Raw genomic sequence first — 14,560 nt, forward strand, 5'->3', positions numbered from 1 at the left:
CCCCAGCAACGACGCTTTCCTCCACGACAGCGACCGTGCCACCACGTGCAGGCGAACAGAGGAGGATGGACGCACCGCACACATGCGCAGCGCGACTCGGCACGCTGGCTGAGTCGCGCGTGCGTGCGTCACTGACTAGAAACCCTCTGGCTGGCAAGCCACTAGAGGGCCTCTTTCTGGCTGTTCCAGACTAAGCGAGCGACGGAGCGAGCGAGCCTCAGCCAAGGGCAGGTGCAGTGAGCAGCATGAAAGGCGCCCGCCGCGGCTCCCGCCACCAAGCCAGGCCACTGACTGTCCGCAAGCAAAGCAATGGGGGGGGCGGGCGGGCAGGCACAGTGAGCAGCATGAAAGGCGCCCGCCGCGGTGCCCACCGCGGCCAAGCCAGGCCACTGACTGGCCGCCAGCAAAGCAATGGGGGGGGGGGGCGCGAGCGGCGCAGAAGGGACCACTCGTGGGGGAGGGGGTGCCGACACGCTCCCTTGACTGCTGCAGTGCTGCTGCACTGAGCAGGAGAAATTTGTATTAAAATTTTTTAAAAAAAATTTGGTCATGGCAGCGCCCCCCATGTGACCCGAAAAGATGGCGCCCGGGGCACGTGCCCCCCCTGCCCCCCCTATAGTTACGCCTCTGCCATCAGAACCTATGAGATATATTGCCTGTGACAGGAAGTAAAGCATGTCAGAACTACCCCCCACCAACATGCCTGCCCATGTAATGTGATTTTTTGTTCATTTAAAAAGCTAGATATTCAATGTTTAGAATATAGAGAGGTAACTGGGGCCAGGGCTTGCTCATCTGGCCTCTAGCATAGCTACTAATCCAAAAAATACATTAATGTATGAGCTAGGGCACCTTAATTTTAGGGATGTGCACACAGCAGGGCTGGGCATGGTCTTAAAAAGCAAGTAAGGAGCACCTTACCTCCTTGTCCCCGCCTCGCCGCTGTTCCATGGTGGCGCTTGGTCTCCAGAATGTCGTGCGGGGCTGCAACGGTGTTTTCTGCAGCCTCCACATGGCAGCACGCACATGGCCGGCACATATACGCACTGGACATGTGTGTGCCGATGCCATACGAAGGCTGCAGGGAATAGCACTTCAGCCATGTGTGACATTGTGGAGAGCAGCCACTGCTGGAACAGCAGCGGGGCAGGGATGAACAGGTAAGAAGCTCTTTACCTGCTTTTTAAGGGAACCACTCCCCACCAAGCCAGTTCAAACGCTGACACCCAAGCCTCTTTGGCACTTCCCAGAGGAGGTGTCAAACCGCTTGTGCACAACCCTACTTAATTTCCTTACACCTCTAGTACAGCAAGTCTTCTCCAGATAAAAATGCTCTGCCAAGTTTTGGAAGTTTGTTTCCTTTTCCTTTCAGTTTTCAAAGCTTGTGCAGACCTTCTCTAGAGCTAGACTACACATCTTAACTGAATTTAAAAACAACAACAACTGTGAGAGAAAAATGTCACTATCCCTGCAGCATGCTGTTTATTCCTTCAGTCCATTACACATGAACCAAATATTATTCTATTGATTGATTTGCTACCTAGAAGTATTATGCAATGGGTAACATTCAATTGTGGCATCCATGCATCCACTGATTATCTGGATAAACCCAGATACAGAACATTAACTCAGTGAAACCGCACAATGCTTTTCTTGCCCAAACCTCCTTCATTTCAGTATAACTGAACTATTATGTTCAGACAGTCATTATCTGCAGAAAGGCGATAAACATGTATTAGGATCTCAGAACCATCAGGCTTGAAAAGAGCATATGTTCCACTTCTAACTCCCCTTCCCGAAAGGAAGATTCTGCACACAGAGCAGGTGGTTGCATTCACCCAACCAATCCATAATGAGCAATTAGCCTTTGAGAACAAAGCAAAACCAATTGGCTAACTCTCTCCCAAAATAAATATCTTGGGGTGTAATTCTACTCTGCTCACCTTCTTAAGTCACTCACTGATATACAGGTGGTCAAGGGAATCCTCAAGCTCTTGGACAGGACACAACCTTTTCCTGTACTCAGTGAGCCGCAATGATGCAGCAGAAGACAAATACTAGATTGGCCAAAAACTTTACTTACCCTCCACACCCACACCCACAGGCTTCCATCTTCCTTCCCAGTGCGAATTCATGCTCTGTTCAGACACCAAGCAGGATCCTCACATGGATTGTACAAGATCATCTGCTGACCAGCTCTTACTTTCTGAGAACCTATCACTGCTTTGCAGGCAAACAGGAAAAGAGCTGGTTCTTCTTGGAGAACCCTGCTCAGCTAATGTGATGTGAATTATATGCAAGTAATATACAATGCCTTTCCCTGGTTGTAGGGCCATTGCAGTCCAGAATCACTGAACAGAGTGTGAATTTGTGATGAGGAAGAGGAAGAAAGCCTGTGGGAGTTCTTTGAGAGTTTCAACAAGTATGTGGATCAAGGTGATCCAGTTGGCAGTGTTCCTATTTAGATGCCTTATTTTATATACTCTGTTTTAGCCACCACTTTTTGCATTTTATATATTTCACATTTTATATGCTCATAATTTTTAAAAATACTGTTGTTTAATAATCTCACAGCTACCTTCTTTTCTAAGGGTAGCAGTGTTATAGTATTATAATATAGCTTTATAGTGTTAGAGTAGTAATTTTAAAGTAATATATGTAGTTGTATGGTTCCATAATTTGTTTTTATTATTTTGAATTGTACTCTTTTGTTCTATCTTATGCTGGTCTTAGACTGTAATAAAGATGATTGATTGATAGTTAATGCCTGTGCCACTTGTACAACCATGTTCAATAGCACTCTGGACTGCAATGGCCCTACTACCAGGGGAAGGCATTGTATGTTATTTGTGTATTATTCACATCAGAATATACTGAGGGCTAAGCACTAGGAAAACATGATATTCCCCCAACAGAAGGCCTGTTTTAAAGGAAGTCTTCTGGATCCTGCACAATGAAATGTGCTTTTGTTACATGCTGAACCAACATCTGTGCCATATTCTGACTGTGATATCTGCACACACTGAATGAAATCAGTAGCTCCCAAGTATGTTATGGTGACTCAGTCTTTTACTTGTGTAAATCGTACACACACAACAAGAAAAATTTGTTTATGGGGACCAATAACAAAACAGAGTTTGGAATGATTCTGTATTTTATTCTAGTTTGCAAGAAAAGGATGGAAAAATCAAAGTTATCTATATTCTTTTAAGGAACTCAATGAAAAATTTAATATTGGCCTGTAAATCACATCAATGCAAGGCTCTGTTTCTCTACTAATGAGGCCTTAGATTTAATTTTAAAAGAGCAATATAAGAACAATGAAAACTAACAAGTATAAGAAAATTCTGAAAAGAAGGATATTGTCACAAATAATTCTGGTGTACACCACAAAGAAAGCGCCTTACTCTGGACAGTGATAGTACTTTGTTTATATTTTATTTAACACATTTTAATACCACCCCATACACAAGTTCCTGGGTGGTTTATGTCCTACTCTTAATGAGAGGCTTTCCATTGATTTTATTGTGATCTGGATCCCATAAGAATGAACAACTTGTCCTAAGATGTTCACTTAAACTGAATTTTGAACCTTGATTCCCCTCCCCCCCTCAGTTGACTAATTATAACTGATGCCATTTCATAAGGCTATTTACTAACCCCAAACAATCCATTGTGTGCCTTTCCCCACTTCCATGGGATATCCTGCATGAGATGGCGATGAGATAAATCTAGCAGTCTAGATTACAGTGAAGTCAAAGCCTGCTTCATAGGAATGGGTGGAAATGATCTAAAGGCACAGGGGATTGATGCATTAGGCTTTCTAATAAGATGATAAATACTGTGGATTTAAATGTGTTAGTGGCTTGTAAAATATGTGCAGTTTGCTGGTTTCATGTGAATATTTGGGTAATGCGGGCTGATGGCTACTGGTTTTGCTTTTTACTATCCTGTTGTGTGTGTGTGTGTATTATACTGTATATATACTAGCTTAACTCATGCAGAGCATCTGTGCAGTAGTACTTATTGCTCTCCTCACCCCATGCCTCAGCCCCCTCACCTCAGAGATTTCTCCACCCTCACCTGAGCTGTGCTCCTGCTCCTGCTCTCCATCCCATTGCTTCCATTCCCCTCACCCCTCTTGGTTGCAGCTGTGGTGTTTCTGGTGCTGATTGGCCAAGCTGCAGCCCCCTAACCCCAGAGACCTCCCCACTCTCACTCTGCTGCTGCTCCTCCCTGCAGGAGCAGCAGCAGCTGACCAGGCCCTTCCTCACTGCCGCTGCTATGGCTGCTCATTCCTCTCGGGCCACTGACAGGCCTGGGCCCATCCCTCACAACCCCTCTCTTCGCAGACCCCTAGTGATATGCACGAACCGGTCCGCAGACCATGTTGGAGGCCTGTGAACTGGTTCACAAGTGGCCTGGTCCAGCAGTCCTATGCTGGGGCAGGGGGTGTCTCACTTTAAGGGCGAGGGGGTTGTGCTTACCCTTCCCACTGCTTTCCCCCCTCTGGTGCTCCATTTTGCAGAAAAGTTTTCGGGCTGGCAGCGTTCCTCCCTGCACCCATTGTTGACCAGAAAAAGCAGAAGTAGCTTCCGCGCATGTGCCCACCGCTGTGCACCCGCTTGCTGCACACATCGCACATAGCATGCGCACACTGTGCAGCGGCAGCAGGCACATGCACAAAAGCTACTTCTGCTTTTTCCAGTCAACAACGGGGGCAGGGGCGGCAGGGAGGAATGCTGCCGCCCCGAAAACTTCTCTGCAAAATGGAGCACTGGAGGGGGGGAAATGGCAGGAGTGGTAAGTACAACCCACCGCCCTTAAAGCGAGACCCCTCCCCCAGCATCGGACCACACCTCCGCGGTCCGTGCACATCCCTACAGACCCCTGCCCATGAACAGCTGCATTCCAGCTAACCTTCACCATCACAGGCTCCTCCTCCCTATCGACACATGGAATCCCCAGTGCCCAATCAGGTGCTTCTGCTCATGAACTCTTGTGAGAACTGCCACGCACTGGATTAGCCATGGCTATGCCTTAGCAAAATATATAAAAAGAAGATTGTTTATCTGATTTTCAAGCATGATAGATACCTTTTCCTGTGCTTGCAAGAACAAATAATACAAAGGGTCGACCACTGGTAGAATAAAGCAAGGCTCCTGAGCTTATTGAATTTGGCTTATTCGGGGATATTAAAAAATGTTTTTCTTATCTTTTCTTCTTCTCTGGCTTTGTTCTCTGTGTGTGTTTCATTGGCCTCCTTCTGGCATTATTTCTGATGACACGCCTGTTTTACATAAGCTACTTCTTCCTCAAACGGATGAATATCCTTGGACATGAAATTAACGTCTTATATAAATCTGATGGACCTGTTTTATCGGCGTGGAAATGATGATGGTCTTCTTCTTGCCTCTGATCCCTTAAACCATCCTTGCTACATTCCATGTACTACTTCTCACTCACAGAAGAAGAATGGGCTTATGGACCATGATGATTTCAGAGCCTGCTTAATCTCAATGGGTTATGATTTGGTATGAATTTTAAGATTCACTTGATTTACGATATTGTCCCACATATCACAAAGGCACTACTATAGGTGCCATACTAGAATCTCCAGTCCTTTTTACACTATGGATGCTATTTTAGAACTCACAAGGTCAAAAGTCCAGTTGCTAAAGATCCTAGTTTATCAAACACATTTTGTCTTTGCTCTAGTCCTCTGAAAACAGCTGTTTATCCAAATGCACAGTTTTTGAAGTATTTTGAATGCTTACAAGGGCATATAAAATTATGCTGTATTTTCATTTGGAGCAACTCCTCTGTTTTCAATTATTAAGACTGAAGCATGTTTCTTTAATAAGTAACTTGGACAGTACCTTTATTGTGGTTTCATGGCCACAATCTAAAAGAGCATTTGATTTCAGTGGACTTAAGTGTGCTCAACTCTTTTGAACTGTGTTCCATGGGTATGAAATATTTTGTTCCCATTTAAAAATACATAACCATGGGAAATTTGGCACTCAGGAAATCTAATATTTTAGAGTTCACTGTCCTATTGTATATTTGCTTAGATGTATTGAATTCTTGCTACCATTAATTTCACCACTGGTTTTGAATTGTATCCAAGGGTGAAGTAGAGTTTGCCCGAATCATGTCGTTAGTGGATCCCAATGGTCAGGGAACCATTTCCTTCCAATCTTTTATTGACTTTATGACCAGAGAGACTGCAGACACAGACACTGCTGAACAAGTTATCGCTTCTTTCAGGATCCTAGCTTCAGATAAGGTCAGTGTTTTTGTCACTATATTACGATTTTTAATTTCATGATCTCTGCTTACAAATTCTACTTTTGCAGGACAGCAGGGTGACTGAGCTAAATAAGCTGAGCAAAGGATTGTACGTCAGGACATTAAAACAGCATCAAAAATATTTAGATAATTTGGGTAATGTACAGTGGCAGGAATGGTTTGGTGAACAAGATGAACTATGCTATCTTTCACATGTCTACAGAAATCTGATCTAAATATTGCAAATTCTGCAAGAAGAAGGCCCAGTTCTGCAGTGGGAAATAAAAATGGACAAAAATCTGAGGTGAAAATGTATAACTAGGAAACTCATTTGGACCGCCTTGGGATTATTTTAATGAAAGGCAGTATACAAATTTAACAATTAAATAAATAAATAAATAAATAGCTTGATTGTGGTTGGAGAAAATGGGAGGGAATTTTTTTTTAAGGCATGTATTAGTTGCTTTTCCACTGAAGCTGTCACAGGGACCTATCCCCCGCCCCTAAATGTATATCTACACACACACACACACACACACACACACACACACACACACACACCCATCAAAATAACACAATGTAAAATAAACATCACCGCATGGAAAGAGCAACAAAGCACAGTAACAGAACATTTGGACTAATAAGGTCAGAGCAGAGTAAATGTCTGCTTAAATAAAAATGTTTTAAACACATATTGCCAAGGGAATCCAGAGGGCATGGGGGCCATACAAACTGGGGGCAGGGAGTTCCTTAAACAGGGGGCTGCCACTGAAAATGCCTCATCCTAAATCATCACTAAATGTAGCTCTACAAGAGGTGGGACTCAGCACAGGCTTCCGGACAATGATCTAAGCATGAGGGGCTTTTGGGGATGTGCGCCACCCCAGCAGGAAGGTAGAAGGAGGGGGAGGCCAGATTAGGCACCACCTCCAGAGCACGGCTGGCCTGAAGGGATGGGGCTGCAGCTGGGTAAACAATGCCTTTGGCACCAGGCTTTTACTAATCCAACCAGAGGTGGCTCTCCCATGGGGCAAACTGGGACAGTCAGCTCAGGCTGTGCCTTTTGGGATCCTTTACAGGGTAGCAATATGCGCCTCTGCTGCTGGTCCTGGCCAGGAGCCAGTGCTGACAATGCCTCACTCCCTTGCTGACTCTGCTTCACCTCTGCCTCCAGACGTAGGTGCTGCATTCATTTTGATGCCACCAGTGCTGCCGGCTGTTTATTTGTGGCTTGCCCAATAGCAGGCAGAATGGAGAGGGAGGGCGATCCCCAACTTTCTTTCTTTCTTTTTAAACTAAGCTCTAGCCCTTGTAGAAGTGGAGTAATGGAGCAAAATGTGCTGTCACTAATTTTCAAGTGTTTGGATTATTTGGTGTGTAATAACATTTCCTCATAGTGAATCCCTATGAGGACTCATTGCACACCTTCATTTCTTCTGTTCATTTCGACTGTCATTGGACAGTGCCAACTGCCATGTGCCAACTACACCCACCCGCACACACTCCTGCAAAGCAGTGGGGGTACTCAGTTTATTTTTTAGGAATATTGAAGTGTTTAGATTCTTTGGTTTCTAATAATTTTTCCTCATAATGAATCCCTATGAGGATTCATTATACACCTTCATTTCTTCTGTTCATTTTGACCCCACTGCTTTGCAGGTTGGGGTGGGGATTTAGTGGCATCCCATGTGCCAACTACCCCTCAACCCGCAAGCCACTGTGTACTCTGTTTATATTTTAGGATTTTCTTATGTGTTTAGACTCTTTGGTGTGTAATAAATCCTCACAGGGATTCAGTATGAGGAAAGGTTATTAGACACCAGAGTCTAAACACTTTTTTAAAAATCCTAGAACATAAACTAAGTAGTGCCCCACTGCCTTGTGGGTGGGAGGGGGGTGTAGCTGGCACATGGCAGTTGACAGTCGGCACTGTCCAAAGACAGTCAAAATAAATAGAAGAAATGAAGGCGTGTAATGAATGCTCATAGGGATTCATTGCAGAAATGTTATTATATGCCAAAGAATCCAAACACTTACAAAATAGCGACCACACATTTTGCAACTTAACTCCACTTCTACAAGGGCTAGAGCTTTTCTTTTTGTTTTGTTTTAAATGAAAGCTGGGAATCTGGGGGAATTAATAGGTGGAATCCAAATCTCGAATAGATTCAAAACAAATCTGGTGTGATTCTATTTGGACCCAAATCTAGCCAATGGACCACAGGGGTGATTTGTTCTGTCTCCAAATCGCTCGAATCCGCTAGATATGGGTACAAATCGATTTGTACCCAAATTGAATTGCACATCCCTAAAGATGCTTCAGCATATCTGATAGGAAAAGCTCTCCTATTACAGCAATGTGACCTATGGCAGTAGTTTTCAAAGTACCCAGTATTGGGTTATAATATATTAGGCACTGGGTCTCTTGCTGATTACAGTTTTTATGATCTCTCAAATGTGTCTGTTAAATGTTAAATAGTTTAAATAGCATGTCTCAGTCAAATGTTATTTCATGAAAACTCTTAAGAGAATAAATTATTCTTTTGGGTCATGGGTCTAAAGTGATTGCCTTCAACTGAATTGCGAAGAAAGAAGTTTGATTGCAATGCAGACCACTGACCTGATATGTCACAGATTCCCTAGATTTCTGCCCAGTTGCATAATATTGCCATCATAGGGTGAACATCACAAATACTTCATAACTTACTGTGAACAGTTCCAGGAAAAATTCTGAATACTCTTTTTAAAAACGTTGCAGCCTTACATCCTTGCTGATGAGTTGCTGAGAGAACTACCACCCGAACAAGCTCAGTACTGCATCAAAAGAATGCCAGCCTACAAGGGTCCCGGTTCTGTTCCTGGAGCTCTGGATTATACCTCATTTTCATCAGCATTGTATGGGGAAAGTGATCTGTAACTGGTTATGGTCACTGTAGGCAATTCTAATTGAATAAAATACTATTTTTCAGTTTGCTCCTCAAAAACTTGGGCAAGCTGAATTCAAAATACGTTTCTCAAGTTTAGCAGGATCATTCAGTAAATAACTATATCATATAAAGTGTGCGGCATTGATAGGTTTTTATGCTGTTGTATTTATGTTGTCAGCCTTACACAATTACAGACTGCATTTGCCCAATGCCTTACCTACCTGATTGCATTCTAAAGGAAAAGCAAACCCATAGAAAAGAATTCTCTCACTGTTGAGTTAGGAAGCCTCAGGAAAAATGAAATACCAAAACCTTTTGACAATCAAATCCATTAGCCATTACATTAATGAAATGTTTTATTTAAGAATTCTTCATGCTTTATGTGTCTTCTGCAGTTTCCCTCCAGGTGTCTGCTTTTTGCTTTCATGCCAAGGTAATACATTCATGTAAAGATATCAGATTCTATATGCTTCTGCAGGTGTAGTCGATTATACCACTGGGGGAAGTAAAGGAAATTATTCAAACCAAACATTTAACACAAGTGATATGAAGCTCGATTTTATTTTATTTTTAATATGAAACTCTATTTTAAATCTTTTTGTTGACATAAAAGACATAGAATTTCAGAAGTTTGTTGTCATCAGGCTGATAGTAAGTTCTAACCATAGCAATATCTGGCTTTTAACTTGGCAGCTGAAAGGGCACAACATTTCATAGGATATCATAAGGAAACTCTGTATTAAAGAGTTTGCTTTCTGCTGTGTTCAGTGCTCTGCTGTATTTGCTCTTGATTAATGCTGAATGTCAGTTTTAGTCTGTATGGTAGTTTGTATGGTTCTTTATTGTTGACTATCTTCATCTTGACAGCCTATAGAGCAATAACCTTTTTTACTTGAAGCCTAACCATCACAGGAAAAACAACAACGCAATGCAAATAAATAGAAATATTCACAAATGGTAAATTAAAGCTGTACAACCTGGTATTATTAAAAATGTGCCTACTAAATAAAGTCTGCTTTTCAAGCCTTACTGTGGATTCAGTGATTGAGATGCAAATTTGTACCTTCAGAAAATTAGAACTACTTGATGTTTCCCATTTTTTATTTGCTTCCCACTTCATTATTTTGTTTTGGTGGGCAATATTTAGCAATCTGCCTGATCTCTCTTTTCATTTATTACTATTGTATGAGCAGTTTAGAGGCACTTCTCATTGCAACTTTGACCAAAGAGTTCTGATGCCCTCCTTACCATCCACGGTCCTGACTCAGGGTCAGTACTATTAGGAGGAAGAATAAGGTAGCCGCCACCAGCAGCAGATTTGGGGTCCCACTTAAATATGGCAAATAGTTATTTGCAGCCCCAGTCAATGCATATTTATCTACAAGTAGGCCCTGCTGAGTAAAGTGGGGCTTACTACCAAGTAAGAGTGCATAGGACTGCAGCCTTGGGGGTTTTGTTCTTTTTTTTTTTTTTACCAGGAGGAAGCATTATTTGGTTTTCTTACAAAATATTTTGAGCCAGTCCTATCTTCACTAGCGCTTTAGCATTTGCAAGCTTTCCTATACAGAAATTAAAAGCCCTTACTGACTTGGTAATGTGTTATTCTAGGCTCTGCTGCATGTGATTTTCAAACAGAAGCACAATATAAGTTTGTTATAAACCAAAGTGGCTCTTACCCACCCTCTCTGGGAATACAGATGTGTGAGGAAATGCAAGGAACCAGACCAAGGATGTCTTTTATAGCTTTTGCTTAAGAAATAAATTCAAGCAACAACTGAGTCCTGGCAAACAGAAGCTAACATTTCTAATTTAAATACAAAACAGTTGTTCCTAATGAGAAGGGGGAAAGGAGAAGAGTTCTTTACCAAGGAACAGGAAAGGGCTGGCAGGTGGCCAACCGGCAGCTTTCCCATTGAGTAGAGTTGCTGGTGAGCGTAGAAGAGATTAGATGAACGAAGATGCAGGATGGAGAGGTGTCCTGCTCGCCAGTGTAGGAGAGGGAAGAGAAATCACTTGGATCAGCCCTCTGATCTCCTGGTCTCAACCCAGAGTTATTATACTCTTCTCAGCCTTTGATGATCTTTGATGTCATCTCCTCGTATCCATCATCGGCGTGCAGTTGTGCCATCTCTGTGGTCTTTTATCTCATAAGACTATCCAGTTCTCACCCTCTTGCCTGGGTGTCATGGTTGGCTCCGCATTATGGTCCTTCTCTCTTGTACCCATGGCTTGGTACAGGAAGTTTCTGATGAGTTGTTGTAATGCTTCCCCCCATTCCCGTCTTCAGCCTTGACTGATAAAGGTTAGCTGCCAAACAATTATTGCTTTCCTTCCTGACTTTTTGGGCCATCAGGTCTCTCTGGCACGTCAACGGAGGGAATTAAGGTGGGGAAGGGGGAAAGGGTAGGGTCTCTGTTAGGTTACTTTCTCATACTAAGTAGGAGGGGCCAGGCACTCAGATTAATGCAGCAAAATATCACAATTGCAAGAATAGTGCTTCTCCTAATTCTATACTAGACTATGGCACTAATACACAGATGTAGCTAACATGGGCCTCTGGATTCCACTGACCTAGCTTTCTGTAATGACGGCTGTAATCAGTAAGGTTGTTGTGGATTATTCAGAATAGTTCAGTTCATAATATCCTCGGTAAGAGTTATCTCTTTCTCCATAGGAACTGGAACAAAGGCAAAGGCTCTTGTATAGTAAAATCTCTCATATTTAGACCCCACAATTACTGCAACGTCTGATGTGGAGGTGTCCAGCAACTCCTCTTATGTGGTTAGGCTGGGTCAGTTTCAGTTTGTGACTCCTGAGGATGTGGACAAGCTGCTTGGAACAGTGCAGCCTACCATCTATTCTCTTGACCCTTGCCCAACATGGCTTATACTATCTGGCAGGGAGGTTGTTGTAGAGGGCCTAGGAGAGTTTATAAATGTTTCTCTGAGGGAGGGCAGGATGCCTCCTTGCTTCAAGGAAGCAATTATTAGACCTCTTTTGAAGAGGCTTGTGTTGGATCCTTCAGAGCTAAGCAACTATAGGCTTATCTCCAACCTTCCATGGTTGAGGAGGTAATTGAGAGGGTGGTGGCCTCCCAACTCCAGGGAGTCTTGGATGAAACTAATTATCTAGATACATTTCAGACAGGCTTTCAGATGGGCTATGGGGTGGAGACTGCCTTGGTCGGCCTGATGGATGATTTCCAATTTGGAATTGACAGAGGAAGTGTGACTCTGTTGGTCCTTTTGGACCTCTTGGTGGCTTTTGATACTATCAACCATAATATTTTTCTAGAGCGTCTGAGGGGGTTGGGGATGGGAGGCATTGCTTTGCAGTGGTTCCACTCCTACCTCTTGGGCAGATTCCAGATGGTGTTCCTCGGGGACTGTCATTCTTCAAAATCTGAACTTCAGTATGGTGTCCCTTGGGGTACCATATTGTCTCTGATGATTAACAGCTACATAAAACCACTGGGAGAGATCATCAGGAGATTTGATGCAGGGTGTTGTCAGTATGCTGATGACACCCAAATTCTTTTTTCCATGTCAGTATCATCAGAAGAGGGCATAACTTCCCTAAAAGCCTTCCTGGAGGCAGTGATGGACTGGATAAGGACTAACAAACTGAGGCTGAATCCAGATAAGAAGGAGGTACTTATTGTGTGGGATTGGGACTTGAGATGATTTTGATCTGCATGTTCTGGAAGGGGTCACACTCCCCCAGAAGGAACAGGTTCCTTCTGTTCCCCCAGAAGGAACAGGTCTGGAGATGCTTCTGGACACAAACCTATCCCTGGTGTCCCAGGTTGAGGCAGTGGCCAGACATGCCTTCTATCAGCTTCGGTTGATACGCCAGCTGCATCCGTGTCTGGAAATAAATGACTTTAGAATAGTGGTTCATCTGCTGGTCACCTCCAGACATGACTACTGCAATGAGCTCTGAGGCGCTATGTGGGGCTGTCTTTGTATATAGCCCGGAAACTGCGGTTGGTCCAGAATGCAGCAGCCAGGCTGGTTATCTGGGTTATCCCGGAGAGACCACATCACTCCTGTCTTGAAAGAGCTATACTGGCTGCCAAAAAGTTTCCAGGCAAAATACAAGGTGCTGGTTATACCCTATAAAGCCCTAAACAGCTTAGGCCCTGGGTATTTAAGAGAACATCTTCTTCACTATGAGCCCCACTGCCCATTGAGATCATATGGAGAGGTTGCCACTGGCTTGATGGTGGCTACTTGGGGATGGGCCTTCTCTGTTGCTGCCCCCAGGCTTTGGAATATGCTCCCTGCTGAAACAAGAGCCTCCCCATCTCTTACAACTTTTTAAAAGGCAGTCATGACACCTTTGTTCACCCCAACTTTTAACTGGATACTGTTTTAATAGTTTGTTTTTAACATTGTTTTAAATTTTAAATTATTGTAATGTTTTAACCTTTTTATTTGTTATTTGTATTCTTTTGTTGTAAACCAGCCAGACACTTGCATTTTGGAAGGTATAAAAATATGTTAAATAAATAAATAAGCAGTGGCAGTGATACAATGCAACACAATCAGAGTCAAAAGGAGAGGACTGATAGCAAGCCCTTAACAAGTTTAAGGCAGTGGTTCTCAAACTTGGGTCTCCAGATGTTGTTGGACTACAACTCCCATTGTGGTTAGGGAAGATGGGAGTTGTAGTCCAGCATTTGGGGGCCCTGGTTTAAGGGGTGCCTGTATCAAGCAACAGGAAGCTCTCTTCACTTGCCTCAAAGCAAAGTGCTCTCTGTTCACCCACAATATGCTGTATTTGACAGAAGTACTGTGGCTTAAACCCATAGTTTAAGCCTTCACAGCAGCTTGTATAATGTTTAAATGACATCTGGGTTGATCCAGAATGTGACAATGAATAATATGTGGAATATTTACAATCAGCTGGTGGATTAGATAATTTCAAGGAGGATGGGGCTAATCAAGTCGATCCACCTTCCTGCTGGTTGTCCTCTTCTCTTTCCTTCAACTTTTCCCAGCTTTATGGACTTCTCAAGGGAGCTGAGTCTTCGCATAATTTGTCTGAAGTATGATAGTTTGAGCCTGGTCATTTGTGCCTCAAGTGAAAATTCTGGATTGATTTGTTCTATGATCCATTTGTTTGTTTTCCTGGCTGTCCAGGGTATCCTCAAAAGTCTTTTCCAGCACCAAAGTTAAAAGTGTCAATTCTTTTTCTGTCTTGCTTCTTCAAAGTCCAGCTTTCACATCCATAGAGTGTCACGGGGAAAACCATTGTCCGAACGATTCTAATCTTTGTAGATATAGACACCTCACAGCATCTAAATATCCTTTCCAAGGCCTTCATTGCAACCCTACCAA

General features: G+C 43.2%; 1 protein-coding gene across 2 annotated transcripts in view; it reads left to right on the plus strand.

Annotated features, from left to right (window-relative positions):
- Positions 1–10,247, plus strand: part of ACTN2 (actinin alpha 2) — an 86,399-nt gene extending 76,152 nt beyond the window's left edge. For both annotated transcript variants that reach the window (XM_053300116.1, XM_053300120.1), the window contains 3 exons: positions 5,469–5,534; positions 6,131–6,289; positions 9,050–10,247. In XM_053300116.1, the coding sequence (XP_053156091.1) occupies positions 5,469–5,534; positions 6,131–6,289; positions 9,050–9,208 (384 nt within the window). In that variant the 3' untranslated portion in view covers positions 9,209–10,247. The remainder of the gene's footprint in view (positions 1–5,468; positions 5,535–6,130; positions 6,290–9,049) is intronic.
- Positions 10,248–14,560: the final 4,313 nt, after the last annotated feature.

The sequence above is a fragment of the Hemicordylus capensis genome, chromosome 1 (genome assembly GCF_027244095.1).
Source record: "Hemicordylus capensis ecotype Gifberg chromosome 1, rHemCap1.1.pri, whole genome shotgun sequence".
Classification (NCBI taxonomy): Eukaryota; Metazoa; Chordata; class Lepidosauria; order Squamata; family Cordylidae; genus Hemicordylus; species Hemicordylus capensis.